Below are 21,091 nucleotides of genomic sequence, written 5' to 3' on the forward strand. Positions count from 1 at the left end.
TGGACTAGAATGTGATGGAATTCAGTTAGATTTTTTTTTTTTTTTCTTTTCCTGAACAGGAATCCTTCCTTTCATCAGATAGATAAAAAAAGGCCAGATTAAGGCAAAGCCATTTAGGCCCTTATCTAGACATCTGGCTTTTGGAGTCATGCGATTAAGCCAGTAGGTAAGCTTTCATTTTTAGACTGGAGTATTTCTAATTCTTCTAATCATGAAAAAAAAAGGTGAAAAAAAAAATGAACAGAACATTCAGAGATACAGTTTTGTCCTTTGAGTCTGCCAACAGCATGAACCAATATCTTTATGATAGGTGAGCTTGTATCTTAGTGGAAATACCACCTGCAAGACCCCCTGATATTACAACAAAGCAACTTCTATGTGCTTGCAGTAGGAGACTAGTTTGGTAGATTATTAGCACAAGCAAATATACACCTTTCAGGGTGTAAGTCATGGCAGGGGGCAGGGGTTGTGCAGCAGCATTTTCTCAGGGGGAGAATAATGATCGACAATACCTGCCTTGTACTTGCATGGGGTGGAAAAACATATGCCATTATATTTGTGTCTCTTAAAGGATGTGCCCCATTACTGCCACACTGAGCAAAAGTTTGGGCAGGAGAATTGTGTGGGTCTAGAACCCCAGATTGCTCTAGTGCATCTCTGATAGGAACTGCTAACACGGACTCTAATGACTGTTGAAAATTACATAATACTAAAATAGCTGTGTCCATTAGAGCAAAGAACATAAAGTCTTGGTTATAAGTTTGTGCTTATAACTTTGATTGCAGTAGTAAACTGGCAGGCACAACAGCTAGTATCAAAATTTTGTCCTAGAAATTAGGCTCAAGGAGGTATAAAGATAAAGATATTTTAGAAATCCTCTTTATGTTAAACAGATTTTTATGGTAACCTTTTTTGTGCAGAGCCCCTAAGAAAATTAATATGGAGGATAAACTTTCAGTTCCTTCGTAATAATGTTTGCTAAATGCATATTAATAATGGTTAACATTTTTACCAAGAGACCAATTCTAGCCGCAGGTCCATAATACAGTAACGTAGGGAGAATGCTGTCATTTCTATTCTGTTTTAGTATAATCATGTTTTCTCTGTGTTATGGAAAGGCACAATCTTTTTGCCTTTTTTCAAAATAGGAAGATTTAAACATCTCAATCCTCTAACAACCGGAATTTAGAATATTTTACACTTGAATGACTCCTAACCAACCATGCAAGACAAAGAACGGTATCCTGTAGCTTATGCTGGAGGTGAGAATCCAGTACATAAGCACTGAAGTGGTTGCAGCTTGTATCACTTTGGTTTTGTCATTTTTTTCTGTAATTTCAGATGTTTACTGATGACAGTCTTGTGTTAGAAGGCTGCTCCACAGTATTACTCCTTTCCATTGGTTATAGTCTGTAGTCATTAGCTTTTTGGATCAAGTAAGATACTTATTGCTATAGTTACAGGAAAATTGGTGTATCGTATTTCTTAATTCTGTGCCATATATCTTTCTTAGTTAAAATTAAGCTGGGAGCCAGTGCTATTGTGTATCTATGTAGAGATGATGGAAAGAGTATTCATGATGGGAATCAGTAGCTGATAGTCTCATTATAGTAGCCCTACATTAGAGATACGATAAAATGACAGTGTACTCTATTACTCAATACTTAAGTACATGCTAGAATGATAGTTTGACCTGCTCTGTTGTTGTTAAATATGATCTATCGAGTCTGTGTCTAAGGGTGTTGATTCTACTAATACGTATCTAGCCGTGTTGTTAAATGATTGACAGTATAACTACATGAATCGCCTTTGATTTCCAGCAGTTTATTTCCCTTGCTTTTTGAATACTTGAACTTAGCATGCTGAATTGCTTAAAAGCAATTACATTTAAAATATTGGAATAGAAAGATTTCATATCATGTCCAAGACTCAAACATTGTGACTGTGCAAAGATGTTTTGTAACTGATAGATGCACTCTTGTAGCATATTCTAACCCTTTCAAATTGGTGAATGATTGTGAATTTTTCCCATTTTATGATATTGTGTTATCATGAAAAAAAAAATAATTGGAAACTGCCCTGCCCTCTACCTGTAAACAGAGTTGTCATTACCACTGAGGCTGAAAACACAGGATACACACAAATGTGGGCATCTTGGCAGCTCTAGATACTGCTTTGATTTAGCTCAGTGTAGCCAACCTCATTTTTGTCTGTATGTGGAAAAATAGGGGGCCTTCCCAGTGTTTTTTCTTTCAGTTTAGATTTCTGAATGTGGACTTCAGGATTTTGAGTTTTTGCTGGATTTTGCCAGTCACAAGTGGTGTTCCCCAGGGCTCTGTGTTGGGGCCAGTTCTGTTTAATATCTTTATCAATGATCTGGATGAAGGGATCGAGTGCACCCTCAGGAATTTTGCAGATGACACCAAGTTGTGCGGGAGTGTTGATCTGCTTGAGGGTAGGAAGGCTCTGCAGAGGGACCTGGACAGGCTGGATCGATGGGCCGAGGTCAGTTGTATGAGGTTCAACAAGGCCAAGTGCAAGGTCCTGCACTTGGGCCACAGCAACCCCATGCAACGCTACAGGCTTGGGGAAGAGTGGTTGGAAAGCTGCCTGGCAGAGACGGACCTGGGGGTGTTGGTTGACAGCCACCTGAATATGAGCCAGCAGTGTGCCCAGGTGGCCAAGAAAACCAATGGCATCCTGGCTTGTATCAAAAATAGTGTGGCCAGCAGGACTAGGGAAGTGATTGTGCCCCTGTACTCGGCACTGGTGAGGCTGCACCTGGAATACTGTGTTCAGTTTTGGGCCCCTCACTACAAGAGAGACATTGAGGTGCTGGAGCGTGTCCAGAGAAGGGCAACAAAGCTGGTGAAGGGTCTAGAGCAGAAGTCCTGTGAGGAGCAGCTGAGGGAACTGGGGTTGTTTAGCCTGGAGAAAAAGAGGCTGAGGGGAGACCTTATCGCTCTCTACAACTACCTGAAAGGAGGTTGTAGAGAGGTGGGGGTCGGTCTCTTCTCCCAGGTAACAAGTGATAGGACAAGAGGAAATGGCCTCAAGTTGTGCCAGGGGAGGTTTAGAGTGGATATTAGGAAATTTTACTTCACTGAAAGGGTTATCAAGCATTGGAACAGGCTGCCCAGGGAAGTGGTTGAGTCGCCATCCCTGGAAGTATTTAAAAGACGTTTGGATGAGGTGCTTAGGGACATGGTATATTGGTGGTCTTGGTAGTGTTAGGTTAATGGTTGGACTCGATGATCTTAAAGGTCTTTTCCAACCTAAACGATTCTGTGATTCTGTGATTCTGAGTTAGTGCAGAAGTCAATGTTCTTTGAGTTAGTGCAGAAATGGTCACTGGCTTTGCATGTTCCCATTTTTACATGTCTGGGTTACATCTAAATCAACATCGAAATGTGCAGAATCAATAGCCACTTAGCAAAACTTGATTATATGCATTTCATCTAATGAATCAATATGAGTCATTAAACCTGTGCTCTTTGCACTATCCTAGTGTCTTTGATCAATCCCTGTATTCAAGGGTCTGGCAACAAGACATAATCAATTCTGGCTTCCGGCTCTTGAACGCACAGTTAAGTTGGGTATTATTTGCCATCCTAAGATTAGAGTGCAACTACAGCATTTGTCTGACATTGGGTCGTGCAGGTAGTCTTGAAAAGATAGTGAAGTGATAGGGAGGAAAATGATTCATGTTAGGTGATATAGCAGCTGTGGAAAGGAAAGAAGCAGGGTTTTGGTTTTCTCTTTATGAAAGTATTGTGATGCGTGGTTTTAAAATCTGATAAGTACTATCTTTGTTGGGGATGGACATACAATATAAAAAAAAAAAAAAAAGAAAAAGGCTTGGATTTCTCTTACTTTTATCAGATTCCTTAGTGGTAGAAATACAAGTTAATCACCATTAACTCCCTTTATTGTCAGTGGAGAGATAGGTGAAGTGTCTAAGAAAGGTGGGATGAATTGCCTCCCAGGAGGTTCCAGTTTCTCTGCATTGACTTATGAAGGAAGCGTAACTTGACATGTATAGACATAGGTTTTAGACGCCTAGGGTAGGTGAGAGATGAACCCTATCCATGACATCGTAAGTCATGGGGCAATGAGATATTATATTGATTTATTTACATAAATACTTTTGAATAATGTACAACTGCAGGGCATGTACTTTGCTAACCTGTGCTGCCAGATAAGTTTGTAGTCTCATCATTTGTAACATTTATTTTTTACATCTTGCTTTAAATGAGCTCTCCAGGGCTGAGATTCTTCCTGTGTATTTGTACAACACCTAGAAATACATCACTGTGCCTGAACAGCTATGGGATTCAACCAATTAAATAAACTTATTGGTTAAATGGGTTAATTACTGCAAAACTGAAAGTTTCCTTTCAGTTGTCAGGTCCCAAGAGCAGAGACTTTGGTGATGGGTGAAATGATCTTGCCAGCCAGAGGGCAGATTAGCCAGTAAATTTGCCACTGTTCATCACAGGGTTCAGGTACACCAGTTTGGAGTCCCAGTGAATCGGGGTGGGGAGGTGCTTCACACTGGAGATGTATAACATCCAATTAAATAAAAGATTCTCACTTTTACTTAAGTTACTGTGACTGTATTGACTACATCAAATCTAGTCTGCTTTATTTTGTTTAAAAATACATATTTCAATACTTGAATTTCTGAAAAAAAATACTTAAGTTTTGAGCTCAATCATTTACTTCTGGCACATCATTCTATTCTCATGTTATTTGTTACTCCTAACTCCTTTTTGCAATGCTGTTTTTTAAAGACACCAACTTTTTTTAGAGCTTATTTAGTTCAATGCTATACACATGAGTAGATCTGCGGTATGTTTGTGGCTATTCATGTGTTTAAAAGGGCTCTGAAGTGCAAAAGGATCAAGTTGGCTTTTAAAGCTATGTGAAGAAAATATCACATCTTCTACCTTTACCTTTTGAGATCCAGCATGCTTCTGGGCACTTTTGTAATTTTTCTTACTGTTCCATAATGCACTACACAAATATTTGAAACTCCAGAAGGAAAAAAGGGATAGAATGCTCTACATTTCCCTCATTCCTATCGGTCAAGCTTGTACCTGTTCAGGTAAATTAATAGCTTTCACTGAACTGAAATACTGTTGTATACATACCTAATCTGAAAAGTCAACTTCTATTCGGTACAAATAAATGAAATAAAGATGGTGTGTTTTGACACTGCACACATGAAAGCACTTCCTGCTTATAATAATCTGATTAATTGAACCAGAAGCAGAAGCTCGTGGGAAAGTCTGAAATACAGCAGAACTGTAGAGAGGAGTTTATTGTATTTTAAAAGGTATTTGTTACTTTTAATTATAGTTTAAATAGATAATAACATAGTAGTTTGGGCCCACTTCTACAAAAATATTTAAGCATGTAAAACGTGGATGGGAACACAGATTTTCCAAAGCACTGACTCTGGATTAGTGCCTAACTCCAACTGAGAAGACAGGGGTGAGGGCAGTCATTCTGTAAGTGGCCTTAGATGCTGTAATGCTTGGCAATGCAATGGTTGCAAGAAGTATGCCTAATTCTGGAACAGTATTCAAGGCTCTGGCTCAGTTGCCAGCAGGCTCCTGGAAAGCAGGTTGGGGTAGGTTAGTCTTCTAGATGGGGATTCATAGCAGGCAGGGTGCTAGCACAGAGAATTTTAATCCAGCTGGTTGGAAGCACCAAAACCAGTGTGTCCTAGCTCTATCTCGTAGGCTGCAATTAACCATCTCTGTGAGACAAAAGCTCAAAAAATTCCATGTCCTTCTTGAACTTTGACTTGTTGCTCTTCCCATTTTCTCTTCTGTAGCTTAGTGATTAGAATACTCAGCAAAGTTCTTTACCTTTCACAGCCTGGGAAGGTTTGACTCAATACCTCACATATTCCAGGACAGTACGCAGGCATTATGCGGGACTTTTGTGGGGTAGAAAAGATTCCTGACCAGTGTGGCTTAGAGAGCAAAAATAATTTCCCACAAAGAAGTTTGACTCTACCACCTCACAGTTATCACTGTCCACTGGGTTTGCTGCTCATTCCTGTAGTAATTTGGCATACTTTAAGCAGTCATTTAAATATGAATGGAAAATTGTCCTCAGCTGAAGGAGTTTATTCCTGCAACTGAGTAGGCAAATCGCTAGGCTGGAGTCAATCTCTTTTTCTGAACTTGATTCTTTCATTCCTATCAAGTCAATGGTCCAGCTTCAACACAAGTGCTACCAGCTCTTCCTTCCCCCTCATAGTCTGCGGGGATGGGCATCCTCCTGGAGTGCAGGGAGTTCAAGCTGCAGGGTTTGGTGGAATCCAAATATTTATTTTCTGGTCAACTGCTATCAGTTGATAGTATCAGTCCTTTAAAGCTAAAAGTAGTCACTGCTTTGAGAGTGATTTAATAGGATGTAGTGTTATGTAAATTTTATGTAAGGTTTGCACATTCTTTGAAGACTGGATTTGTTAGAGGACTTATCTGCAAAATGCCTGTTTCCTCAGTACCCTAAAAGTCTTCATCTGGAGATATGGACTTGGAAGTTATCTAGTCCAAACCAAAAATAATACGGTATCCAGTGGGACAAATGTAAGTGCCTTGGGAACTTTCTGCCTGAAGCCTTAAGCAGAAGTTTGCTTCCAAGCAGACTCTTCCTAATTTGCTATCCTCAACTGTGTATGATAAAATTCCACCTCAGTGCCACTTCAGATACTTAAATGCTTCATTAAATGTTTTTGATAACCTCATTAGGTGTCTATATAGTAAATTTTTAGATTCTATGACCTACCAAATGTTTTGGTTTATGTTAAATTAAATTCTCACATGAAAAATGGAAGAATGAGAGCACTGCTGCTGGGGACACTTTTTAGATTGAAAAAACATTTTGTAAGATTTTTCAAAGTACTAATGAGAAAAAAAGAAAAAAATGATAACAGTCCTCCAAGAAAAAATATTATTCAGATTTAAGGCATAATATTGCCATCATCTTACTTTTCTTGACTTGGATCTTATAGCACAAGTCTTCTGAAATAGTAGATTCAATAGAAAAGAGACACAAATGAAAAAAGAAGGCTGGTAAACATGGCAGGTAGGAATCACTTTATCTGAACTAGGTATTTAAAGTTGACTGAACCTTAATTAGTCACATAAGGTCCCTTTCTAATTCATGTAGGGAAATAAGACACTCTAAGAGGAAAGTGTCCTCCAGACATAGGTGTCATGTCCCTTTGATATGTGAGTTTGCATATCATGGAGGGGAGAATTTTAATCAGTAATCTGATTTAGAAAATCCCTTGTATTTCTCTGGTCCTATACTATATATATTTAAAGAGATATGTTTAATTGTTATGACTTAGAAATAATAACCATACTAATTATGTTGAAAATTATATTTAAAAAAATTAGTAATAAAATATATTAAAAATAAAGAAGTTAAACTCTGGGAAAGAAACATGTATTTCCTGAAGAAAGGTCCTACTGAATGTGTCAGTGAGTAGCATCGTATGTTTTTAATGAAGAAAAATTGCGTGAGAGTTACAAAAATATCATAAATCATCTAACTAAGGAGTATAAATTCATATATTATTTCTTCAATGTCTTCAATTATTAATGTCTATATGTCCTCTTGGAGCTTATCACTATGAAATTCAACAATGTTCTATCCACAAGAATTATTCATGACAGATTCTGAAAACCAGAGATGGCTGAGACACACAGCAAACCAGTGTGGAATATTCAAAAGTGTGTTTCAGGAAGCCCAAATATATATTCAGCTGAAAGCCAAGAGAGCTGAAGCGTGAGGGGAAAATAAGACAAACACAGCTGACCAGGGAAATACACTAAGCAATAAAAGAACGGATAAAGGCATGCAAGACAGATAAATCAATGGGGTCATCGCTTTGAGCAGGGATAAACAAGTCTAAAAAATAAGCAAATAAGGGGATGATCACAAAAGCCACAACTGGAAATGGAGAGAAAATTGCAGAAGCTATAAGGACAAACAATAACAGATTTCACAAATATACGAGGAACAAGAGGTCAATGGGAGACGCTGTCATCTCCATATGTGGTCGGGGGGGGAGTTAGTGACAGAGGCTGCTGGGAAGCCAGCACTGCCTTCCCCTTGGCGTGCTTGCCGGAGAGACCACAGGGAACATGCCAGAAACAGAGAGGGGCGTCCTGGAGGCAGAATCTGAAAAATTAATGAAACAAAGGGTGAGAGCGGAACAGGTTAAGAAAGAAAAAGAAGAAAATAGGGCAGCTAAACAGTAGACTCCAGGTCTGGTGGCCTGTTTCCCAGGTTTCTGAAAGACTTGGATATTTTTTTTAACTCTCTCGGACTATGAAGTCTATAGTACATGAGGTATATATAAGCTATATAGGTATCGTTGTGGTTTAACTCCAGCTGGCAACTAAGCCCCACACAGCCGCTCACTCACTCCCGCCCGGCGGGATGGGGGGGAGAATCTGAGGGGTAAAAGTGAGAAAACTCGTGGGTTGAGATAAAGACAGTTTAATAAGTTAAGCAAAAGCCACGCACACAAGCAAAGCCAAACAAGGAATTCATTCATTACTTCCCATCGGCAGGCCAGTGTTCAGCCATCTCCAGGAAAGCAGGGCTCCATCATGCGTAATGGTTACTTGGGAAGACAAACGCCATCACTCTGAACATCCCCCCCTTCCTTCTTCTTCCCCCAGCTTTATACGCTGAGCATGACGTCATACGGTACGGGATATCCCTTTGATCAGTTGGGGTCAGCTGTCCCAGCCGTGTCCCCTCCCAACTTCTTGTGCACCCCCAGCCTACTCACTGGTGGGGTGGGGTGAGGAGCAGAAAAGGCCTTGACTCTGTGTAAGCATTGCTCAGCAATAGCTGAAACATCCCTGTGTTATCAACATTATTCTCATCCTAAATCCAAAACACAGCATTATACCAGCTACTAGAAAAAAAATTAACTCTATCCCAGCCAAAACCAGGATGGGTATGTAGTTGAAGAGCAGAAGGAAGCCAGTGAAAGACAGTATTTTAAAGGTTTTATAAGAAAAACCCGTGCAGTGATAGCTTTATAAACTATAAATCCAAGCACAAGCAAAACCAAATTCAGGGTCATAGAGAAAATGGGCAGCACATTGGTACAAACTAATCAGGAAAGAGTTTACAAAAGCTGAGTCGGAGTTAACTAACATAACTGATTTCCTTGGAAAAGTGACATATTCCTGAGTTCGTAGTGCTGGACCCAACCCTTAAAATATACAAATGTTTGTTTCTGTTAGTTGCTGATGTGTCCTTAATTTTGATTCTATGAGCAAAAGCACTGAGAATAGATAAATAAAGTGAAAAACTAAAGTCAAATTCACAACTTACTTGAATAGCTGAGTTGCAAATAGTTATTTAATGTGATTTATAAAAGCATCAAAGCCAATCAGGCAGCTAACTGGCATTGATTTCCATTGCCAGTTATGCACTTCTCAGGGGGGCCTGAATCCCAAGTAATGTCTTAGATTCTCACAAACTTTATAAAATGCTGTGTAGAAGAGCATAAAGCCATGAAAAAAAAGATGAAAGATGACAAAAAATGGCAATGACAATTTATTTCTATCTTTGACCAATAATTTGTTTCTAAAAACGCATGCATTTATACTTAGATGCCAAAGACAAAAATTAAACAACAGTTCAAAACAAAATAGATATTTTTGTTATCCTACTGTGTTCTTTCCCAGTTCCTAGACTATTGTGAATTCCAAAGGATTGTTTTGAGGCATGAAAACTTCTGCAAGTATTTAGTGTTCTTAACTGAACAAAGATTAGGGCAGGGAGGGGTTAATGTTCTGGCTTTAGTGTGACAAAATTCATGTTTGCGTCATCTCCAGTGGCTGAAAATTTTCACAGTTTCACATCTACTGGTGCCCTTTAGTCTTGATGGTTTTAGCTCAGAGCTGTCTGAAGTGTCATCTTTACCTCTTAGAATGTTCTAAGAAGGTTATAATAAGAGGAAGAAATGAAATCCTGAGGGTTGCTGGGGCTGAGCCTACTCACGTCTTTGAAAATAAAGATCAGGATTTTGAGAAAATATTATTTAATTATAATGGCATTGAAGAAGCTATAGGGAGGGTAATATGCATCACAAAGAGAAGGAACAGAAATCAAGAAAGCAAGACACATGCGCTCAATAAATATTATCCTGTCTGCTTAAATCCCATTGAACTGATATGCAAGTTTCTAAAATCTGCCTGAGCCCCAGGCTGTGACCCACTCCTGTTTTCCAGGATGCAGCCTCTGCTAGGCACCTAAATGAAACAGGTTCCTCTGAAATTATCCAACCATTTCCCTGGGCACTACACACACTCTGAAATTCCAATTCTGAGGAAAAATTTGCCTGCCTTCTCTCAGAGCTCCATATGGAGAGTTTAAATAGACAGCTCCTGAACCCCCATAGCACCAGGGGAAGTGCCAAAATAAACCTGGTGTGGTCACAACTACAACAAATAGTGCTTCCTTTTTGCCCCAGGTTTTAGGCACTGTCCAGACTGATGGTGACTGAACTCCTCGTTCTGCCCTGACTGTGATGATGTGGGATATTTTCCATTAAAATATGTCCCACCTTTCCTCTTGATTCTGAGCAGCTGGGTCCTGACCAAGAGGAGGACTCACAGGAGAAGAGTCAGGACAGTCATTTGTCAGCAAGCGGTAGTGGTGACCTAGGGACAAGGATTTCCACCATATTTATAGGTTTTACATTGAAGCATCTTTGGATAGAAACAAATTTAGTCCAAAGAGAAAACACCAGAAGCTTAGGCCTCCTCTTTTCTCAGGTTTAGGGCTCTTAAATTAGTGAAGGTTTGGGCTTTTGCTTGCCTGCTGTGTGTCAGATTGTTTCTTGCAGCCAGCTGCACAGGGGCTCACCTTCTAGAAGAGGATGCTCTTCACTAGGACATGCCAAGAGACCTGCTGGATGGAGCATGGTCCTGGGATCTGGAGGATGTAGGTCTATTCCCCCTCTAACCTGCACCATTAGGCCTCAACTTTGGTGTCAGTGTCTGGAAACTATCCTGTTAGGACTACTACCCCACACCCACTCCCAAATGAGGAGGACTGGAATCTGGCTAGATGGAGGTACTTAAAATTTACTCAGTATTTCTTGATAGTGTTAATGGAGGGAGGTGTTTAATTCAGGCACACTGGATTAGACTTTAAAGACACCTATAGTCCCTGCTATACGTAACACAGACACCTCAGAGAGAGGTGTCTGTGTTATGCAGAGAAGGTGTCCTTCAGCAGGTTTTCCATGATGAATACCATCTTTGTGACTGTATATGTTCCTTAGATATGTGTGTGTCAGGCAGACCGAGTCAGCCTTCCTGTGAACAAGTGCTTTAAAAGTTAGATAAAAGACAATGGCTAAGTTAGGCACTTAAATAAAATGCTTGTTACCTAAGTAGCGGTTTCAGTTATTGGGTTGCCTAGCTGCTGGGATGCAATTAAATCAGACCAAGATCAAGAGCATGCAGACACCACAAAATGCGCATCTGTAGTACTAAATGCAGTGAAACCCCCTATTTTTCAGTTGTCTGTCAATAGAATATGAAGCATTATTAGAGTGGAAGAAAATGATAAAGCTCCTCAGTGTTTTGTAATCGGGATAAAAGGAATAAAAATATAATATAAAAGAGGAAGTTATGAGTAGATATGTAGAAAGGGCTAGAAAGAACAGTTTAAATGTTCTAAAACTAGTTAATCACAGGAAGAAGACTAAAAACCAATGTAACTTGAGTAGCATTTATAATCACACAATAAAAAAGTTCAAAGAGGAATTTCTTCAAACAAAAAGTAATTTGTGTGTGCAGTTGCTTCGTGTAGGAGGTTATAGGGGTTACACAGGGTGATCACATTCAACGAACACAGATTATGTGACCTTTGAGAAACAGGCGGCTACTCTGATAGAAGACCAGAACTCTGAAATGCTATTTATGTTACAGTGCATTAAAATGATCGACGAGGAAGTGGTACTCAACTGTGAAAAGTTTGACTTCCTTCACTGACAAAGGATTTTGTTTATTGTTTTATTTTTTTCAATGTGAGAACACTTCCAACACTGGCCATGAAAACTGTTGGTTTTGGTTGTGTGGGGGAGCTTGCTTTCCCATTTACCCAGCCTTGTAGCATATAATGGAGCATAGCAGTGGAGAATTAAAGGGCAATTCATCACTTATAATAATAACAACAAACAACAGTGCTAAGAATGTGGTAGTATTTTCATTATTTAAAAGGCATTGAAACATCTTAGTTGTACACCATCAAAACCTTACTGAATGTTACAAAATTATGAAGCATCGCTTTATTCCTGATTGTTGTACTGATAGCTAACAGGTAGGATAAGATTGCTTGTTTTTTAACTATATTCATCTGCCTTAGAAAAGAGTGTAACATGCAGAAGAGAGAAAAGAATGAAAAGGAAGAACACACATTTGTATCAGTTCTGTAACTGTTATGCTGGCATGTACGTGTGACACTTTCAGGCAAATAATAGTTGTTTGCAATTTCACAGGTTTTGTACGTGTCCTCCCCCTTGGTCGTTATTGCCTAAGCAGCGTTTTAGTTTGAAAGCATGCATTTTGAGAACAGCAACTAATCATGGTGTAGAATTAGAATATATGACTAAATGACATGAGTTATACAATCTGACCTGCAGAAATCTGCAGGATAGTGTAATAATTTGCATCTTTTATTTTTGCACAGTGTTTATGGCTGTCCTTTGGCAAAAAAACGAAAAACACAAGATAAGCAACCCCAAGAACCAGCCCCCAAAAGAAAACCCTTTGTGGTTAAAGCAGATAACTCTTCGGTAGATGAGTGCTATGAAACTGATGGAACAGAGGAGATGGATGAAAAAGAAGAAGAAGAAGAGGAAGAGGATGAAGAAGAGGAGGAATATTCTGATGATAATGAGGAGCAAGGTGATGAGGAGGAGGATGATGAGGAGATAGATCGAGAAGAAGAAGAGGAGATTGAAGAGGAAGAAGAGGAGGATGAAGAGGAAGGTGAAGATGTGGAGGATGAAGAGGAGGAGGAAGAAGAGGAGGAGGAAGAAGAGGAGGAGGAGGAAGAACGTGGTAATAATCAGAGTATTAGTAAAAAGTAAACAGTGTGTGTTTTCGGGGTTAATCTTCTAGTGTGGTGTGTGAGGATTTAGCTGTGTGGTTCTCATTAAAGCTAATGGGAGTCATGCAGTTACATGTCTCTGCTCCACACTGAAAGTATACCCCACTGTGTTCTCTTAACATTTATTTTAATAAGTCTGTCTTCCAAATATTTTTTAATACACCAGCACTCACATTTCAAACAAGGAGGGTGGAGGTGTGTTTGTGCTAAAAATGCTTGCATAAAATATAATCCTAGTAGTGGATTAATGCATGCAGTTACCAGGAGAATATTCACGAAGGTACAAGCAAAGCATCAGCTACAGCTGGGTGCCTGTACTGATCATTTGCAAGTGTATTTGCTGGATCTGCTTATATAATGTCAATGGTTGCCCACATAAATGCTGTCACAAGTTTGCAGATAATTTTTGTGAGCAAAACCAGGCCTCTTCCCTTTGAAAATGTTGACCCATACTTCCCCCTACCCCAAGAAACTATTCAGAAAGAACTATTATAATATACTTTGGTCCTTTGAGACTTGAATGCTGTGTATTTCGGTTGATTCTATTAAAAATATAGAGAGTGAGAGGTTTATATAGACATGGTCCTTCTGAAATTCATATATTTTGGTTATCATACCATGGCTTACATGCCATTTAGACATACAGGTCACTGGCATTAACCAAATTACTGTAGTGGCAATGTGATTAACCTATTCACCTTTCTCTTTTTTGGGATATTGGACTCTATATAACCAGTATTTTCAAAATACGTAATCAGTGTCCATTTACTCAAGAGTCTATATGCTGATGACAGACATCATAATGCACTGGGGTGAAATGAAAGAATCGTGCAAAAATTAATGAGCTATCTAAAAAGTATTTTGTTCCCATTTCCAGGGAACACGTTTTTGGTTGGGTAGATTCACCTTTCTAACCAATAAAAATATAAGAAAAGCTTTCAGCACTCCTCAGTTGGATTCCTCTTAGGAACCAGGTATGAAAGTTGTATGACTTTTGTTTCAGCATTCTGTAAGGACAGATCTTAAATCTTATAGAAAGACTTTGGAATTATTCTTTCCATTTGGGCAAGATGGTGGCCAGCTGGGTGGCTATAAGCATTTTCTCAGATATCTGAATCTGTAGCATTTCCTCAATTGCTTAAATTTACCAACAAAATTGGTAGAGCATAAATGGCCTATCTTAAAAGTTACATGAGTTTGATGCAACAGGGAAGCCGTTTCCTTTTGAAGGGAACTCTGCTGTTTCAGAACCTGGAAGAGAAGCTGTATTAGATCAGGCTGATGTGTAACTGCTATTGCTGTCCTGATGGGCTAGCACAGGATGCCTAGCAGTTTCTTTAAGAGATAATGGTGACTGAGTTTGTTGGTGCTTAGGTTATGGTGCAACTGCTGCTGTGATTTCAGCTGACATGAAAAACTTTGAATCTACACTATCAAAAATGATAAAAGGAAAAAAAAACTAAGCAAAACTCAAGAGCTCAAGAAAATTGCTTCTGGCAAGCCAGCAGGCTTGATACTCAGTTTACTTTTACTATCATAATGAAACACAGTGGTTTACTTATTCCAACACAGTTACACATGCAGTTAGCGGTCCTAATCAATCTACAGAGGCTGACATTGTTTTTTGACTGCTTTCCTTCCATATATAGTAGGCTGTGGTTAAGAACTGCAGAAATTTTACAGAGGTTCCTGTATTAGCTGCTCTGTATATTACATGGAATTAAAACTTACATAGATCAAGTTTTTCTTAGGATCCCATGTTATTCCAATAATAATACATGTGTATATTTTTTTATATATATATATATATTCCATGTCAAATATTAGTCATTAAGAAAAAATCCTCATAAAATGGGAAAAGCAATAATAGAATTTTACAAGAAAAATATTTCATGATCTTTTGAGAATCAACACAGAAATCACTATGCAACAATTCCAGTTAGAGCACAGCTGATTTATAAGACAGAGTTACTAGCAATTAATGAGGAAGGTAGGATGGAGTTCCTTATGTCTATGCCAAGGAGTGGAGAGTGATAACAGTTCTTGGTGAGGTCTAGAAGCTAATCAATAAGTCAGATTTTTTTAGATAGTTTATTTGCTATTGATTTTGACAGGGATCCTGGCGTTTCACTTTCTTCCACTTATAACATAAGCAGCTCTGGTGGAATTTGGACTGTCGATTTTCCAGGGAAACAAAGTGCAATCAAACTTAGGGGTTCTAAAACTACATGGTCTGAATATGGCACTTGCCTTTATCTAGTGACTATATGGGAAAATTAGGTCTGTCAGCTCTGAATTTAGTTGTCTCAATCACTCGCTGCTTGGTACAATGTAGATACTGTAGTAAACCACCATCCACCTTTCAAGGCACCTTAGCAGGAAGTCTGAATGTGTCTTAGTGTTCTTATCCCTAGAAACAAAATGCAGAATTAACCACTGGACACCAGGGTGCCTGCACAGTTCTCATGAAAGTTTCTGTCACTTGTGCTGTAGATTATAGCAGTTCAGAAAATTTCCGTAACTATAGTCTAGGTGGACAAAACAGTTAAAATCATAAGTATCAGTGATAGAAGAATTCCATCAGCAAGTATAGGACTACAGAGCCAGCAATTAGTGCGGGGGAAGGGAAGAGAGGAGGAAGGTAAGGTATTTTACTGTTTCTTAGACCAAATTCAGTTTTCTGTTAGAAAAGGGTATATCCTGGGAAACTCAAGTACCTCACTGGCATCTCATTGCCCATACTTTTTGTTAAAAGAAAGTGAATTTTGGATGGGATTCTCAGAGGATATAGATAATATACATGTAATACAGATATACAGTTCTTACTGAAAATACTTGGACATTCACTGAAACCATCTCAGCCTTTTTGAAAATCACATCTTTCTAGCCTCATCATTGATAAACTAAAGGACTTGGAAAATACAGATGTATCCTAAAGAAACACTCTTACAAATCTCCAAATACCAATTTAAAATAAAAAGAAAAAAACCCCAAACTTTTTTAGATGAGTCCCAAATTCTGTGCTCGTATTCCCGTACACAATCCGTTGAACCAAAATTAATGCTTAAAATTCCCCAGAAATAGCCGGCATGTCCTCTTTAAATTTCCATTGAATGTACTGAATCTCTTTGAAGAACAGATATCTATCCAGCTATCTATGAATAGACTTGAGAAGCGCTTATGTTCAGCACCACCACTAAAGGAAAGATGAATCTTTCCAATTTCCCTTATATCCCAGAAAGAAAAGATGACCTGTGTTATGAGAACCTAAGCTGTAAATTGCAATACAAATGGGAAGGAGTAAGAGAAAAGGCTGCTTTTGGAGTGGCCCTTCTCTGTGATGGCAACTGCCGAGAACCTTTGGATTTAAATCTGAAAGGTGCATTTGATTTGCAAGGCAAACCAAAGTACTTTCTCCTGAGAAGAGCTCGCTTCAGGTATTTGGGTCCCAAAGACTGTTTCACAAAGCTTTTCTATTATAGAAAGAAAACTCCATTGGAGGAGCTCCTGGAACAGATGTTCCAAGGCACCATTTAGCCCATTTCACATGAAGACATTCAAGATGGCTTGTACTCCAAGTATTTCATAATCTGCCAGGGGCAGGAGGAGTCAGACTGATTCTAGACCTAAGGAAATTTGATACATCAATCAAATCCATTTCACAGATGATGCTACAAAAACGATGGCAAGTTTCCCAAGAGGTGAATTGTTAAGATGTATAAATCTTTTAGACACTCCCTTACATTTTCTAATAAACTCAAGGTAGCTGGCATATGCAATATACCAATATGTGGTACTGCACCTAATTTCTCAGGTGGAATATACTGCAAAAATAGCTGTAAAAGATAGATAGCAGTGTATATTCAAAGGAGACATAAAACAGTTTTTTAAAATAAATAAAAGCTAGCACGTGGACGTAGAGATAGATGTTCTACCTGTTTTCACATTTCTTTAAATTGTAGGATTGTTTTTAAAAATCTGGTAATATGTTTGGGTTTTTTCCTTCACTTGCATGAACTTTACATTGACACATAGGCTCTCATGATTTGAAATCCACCTATCAGCTCTGTTAAGATTGTCAGTGCCCTCTGCTATCTTCCTGATCCCCTCATCAGATTGCTTCTGAAGCACTTAGGTCCTCTAAGCAAGAGGAGATGCAAACGCCAGTCTAAAGGTGAAAGAAGCACATGTGCTGAGGAAACTGTTGTGGCACACAGCCTTCCAGCTGTGCTTGCCTCTGAAGACGCTCTACATCTTGATAAAATAAAGACGACAGATCTGTATTAGCAAGGTCACCTGTCCAGCCTGCCGACCACTAATCATATTCATTTATTTAAACTATTAGCAGGAAAGTGGTCATCTATTTGGTGAACACAGTAGGTGTTCAGTATTAATCAGAGCAGAGACCTAGACTCATGTGTACCTTACAGGCAAAACACCTAATAGAAGAAAATTACAGCTTTAAATTAAGAGGCCAGAAAGCATAATTTTATGGCTTAGGACAATGTACATGGAAAGAAGTGCATTTTCCAGGGCCAAAGAAGACTAAATAAATACCCCACAGTTTCACAAGGCGAAGCAGATCTTAACCCTTTGCTAATAAACTCTATTGCTGTATTGTTTCACTTCCTTCATAAAAGAAGATACCCCGTGCATAGGGTATCTCACCAATAACAATATGAAGAACAAAAAAAAATAAATAGAGTTGCAGCTGGAAGATGTTTATCCTGGCAATTGTGTTGGTTTCCTCTGCATAAGAAGTTAAAGTTGCCTTTCTGGTCTGGTTACGAAGTGCGCAAGCCTGGGAGTGGTTGGGTCAAGCCACAGCATAAGAACGTTTATTGATACCTTCTTTCTGCATTGAAGATGCAAGCATGGATTGCAACATGTTCTGCTGTTTAGCTGTTTATATTATTTCATATAAAGACATTCAGACTAAACATTTTCTCTGAAATTTTTTGTTGGAAATAATGTGATTAAAAGATTTGGAACAAGTAGTTCAGAGCTGGAAACCTCAAGGTTGTGGAGTAGGGTGGGGAAACAGCTAGCCAGTAAATACCCTCTGGATACCTCTAGTTCTCATGGAAAAAGTTCAGATCTATTTATTACAGTTGTTACGTGTTTGTGGCTGGTTGGTTGGTGGATTGCTGAAACATGACTGTGGTGTTAGTTCAGTAAACTTTTGCTTGCTGCTGTGTTCCATGCTCAAGGTGTTTACTGTTTGCTGCTCATAGACAGTATAAATTGTTAAGAGCATTATTTAAACATTATTTCTGAATTCTCTGAAGTGAAATTGGGCCTGATACTGAGCTTGTTTACATCAGGACAAATCAAGAATAACTTTATGTCAATAGAGTTACATTTACGTGAGGTGGTGTTGCATGTGTCATACCTAACTTTTCCTCCCCTCGAAGAACTATTTTAAAAGACTTCCTTCTATGTGAGTGTTTAACTCAGAAGCTCAGTAAACCTTCCAGGCTGTGTCTAGAAACTTATGTGTAACTTTAAGCAGTTAGTAGCCCTCTTCACTTTAACTTCCATGTTTGAAGTTAGGAATGTATTTAAGTATTCTTCCGATGCAGAGGTTTGCATATTTATCTCCTTTCCTACAAATAAAAGGCCTTAAATGATAATGTGAAATATCTGATCCTTCAAGAGCAAATGATTCAATTATAGCTTTATGCAGTGTAAAGAAATTCCTCACCTTTGATGAGACAGATTATAGATCTCTGCCATACACAACTTTTGTTGATGTAAGCAGAAATTCTGTAGAGGACAAGGAGTTCAGGGTCTGAACTGGAGGCCTTAGTAAGAGCATCACGGAGCATATTCAGCACCGCATCTGATTTTAATGATGCTTCATCCTGAATCTATTTTACATGGCAAGGGGTTGCTTGCTTGTATTTTTAATTCACTAACCCTTTCCTTCAGTGTTAGCTGAACATGAGATGTAGGGCCCATTGTAATGTCAAATTGTTTCAGGGCTTATGTGTGACCGAACCTTTCTCTAGTCTTGCCAGAGCAGTAGGTCTGGAAAGAAACCATATATCTCAGCAGTGCTGCTTTGGATTCTCGCAGATTGCAATCCTCAAGAAGAGGCTGCATAGAGGTTGCCTTTTCTGTGTTTCCATTGCATCCTTCCGTCTGCAGGTAAATGCCGAGTGGATCTTGATTTTGCCTCTTTCATTTGTTGTCTGGCAAGATCATATAGTAAAATTAAGTCTTCCTGGAAAAAGATGGATTGGAGAAGAAATTCAGAGCGAAAGTGCTGTAGCCTTAGAACTGTATTCCTGTTCTTGCTCAGATTCTCTGTAACCAGTTCATTACCAATGACCTCCTGGTTTTGGTACAACTGTGCCACGAAGCTGGTTGATTACGTGTTATAGTGCTTTAAAGAACCAATAGTGAACTCAATTATATAGCAGCTCTTTGCATCTATATTTGCAAACATAATGTCCTGATGTTGTTGTAGAAAGTCTCACCTCTGGGATATGGTACTTTTGGAAACATATTCACAGGTTGTGCAAAACTGAACTCTTCACGTTCTCTCTTTGAATTCCTTTGCCTTTCACAGTACTGCTTCAAAGATTGCATTGTCCACACTGTACTGCAGCTTACACAGAGACCACAGACTCTGTATGAATCCTTCCTGACGCCACAGATGTAATGACTCTTAAAAATAAGTTTTGCTTGGTCAGTGTTAGAGGTTCCTACTTTTCCCTCTTGTGTTTAGAGTGCAGCTCTAACTCTAAACGGACAAATTTTGATCACTCTATTCATTCACAGTTCCCACCAGGCTTACAATATTTGTCCTAAAAGAGTGAATACAAATGGCAGCTTTTCACCCTGAAAAGCAGAGAACCTTATTAGGTAGATGTAGGAGTTAATTTTCCACTATTACAGTTCTTCCAGGAGATAATAAAATGAAATAAAATTCCACACTGGATTGATAATTTCTTCTGATCCATATCTATTCTCATGAATCAAATTTGCAGTCCTGGCAAATGCCTCAAGTCACAGAAATTTTGTTTAACCGAAATATATAAACAACAGCACTAACAAAGCATTCTTTTGAAACAAAAGCATTGATGTATAATGAACATATATATGTAATCCTGAATACTTTTTATTATGGAAGCATTTCCTCCTCATTTTACAGGTCTCAGACCAATTCCGTTTGTTCTTTTGTCACCTGTATATGACATAGTCCTTTTATACCGTAAGAGATACTTTCCCTTCTGTGAATTAATGTATTTTAAAGATATTTTTTGAGAGCAAACTGTGGGAGCTACAATTAGTGAGCTGGACAGCAAGGAAGGCCAAGTCATTTAGCAGAAGACAAAGAGGACTAAAGCTAGGAAAGAAACCACCTCAAGGAGTTTGGTAAAGGACATTAAATAGTAATTAGGAAAGGCCACTGATGTGGGTATGGACTCAAGCTGGTTTTAGTCACTGTTGATGAAATCCTCAGAATTATTTGACACATAAAGGCTTCATGCAGAAAGTACTGAAAATAGTAAGTCACTAACATTAGGCATGTCAGGTATCCATAACACCACAGTCTTTTTCCAAGGAATCCATGGCAGATATTATATGCTCTGTGTGGTAAATGTTACTGTTTTAGCAAAAATTTGTGGTGGCTCTGTAGGAGAAAGTTTTGCCAGTTAACAGGATTGACAACTCAAGACTTAATGGGCGTTTATTAGGTGAACTCATGAATCTGATAGTTCTGTCATCCCAAAAGCTTAATTTTGCAGGCTATACTATTAATAGCAAGAGTAAGTAATAGTCTTGCCATGACACTAAAGGAACTCCACAGAAGAGCTGAATTTACAATTACAAAAATGAACAAAGCAAGAAGGCATATCCTTCCTTGTATTCCATAGACTTGGATTACTGATGGTAACAAGGGAAA

The 21,091-nt window shown here is 38.7% G+C and overlaps 1 protein-coding gene across 4 annotated transcripts in view; it reads left to right on the forward strand.

The window, feature by feature from the left end:
- MYT1L (myelin transcription factor 1 like) overlaps positions 1–21,091 on the forward strand; it is a 130,694-nt gene that overhangs the window by 14,825 nt on the left and 94,778 nt on the right. For all 4 annotated transcript variants that reach the window (XM_072857792.1, XM_072857793.1, XM_072857790.1 and 1 more), the window contains exon 4: positions 12,754–13,124. In XM_072857792.1, the coding sequence (XP_072713893.1) occupies positions 12,754–13,124 (371 nt within the window). The remainder of the gene's footprint in view (positions 1–12,753; positions 13,125–21,091) is intronic.

This window comes from Ciconia boyciana, chromosome 3, assembly GCF_034638445.1.
Source record: "Ciconia boyciana chromosome 3, ASM3463844v1, whole genome shotgun sequence".
Classification (NCBI taxonomy): domain Eukaryota; kingdom Metazoa; phylum Chordata; class Aves; order Ciconiiformes; family Ciconiidae; genus Ciconia; species Ciconia boyciana.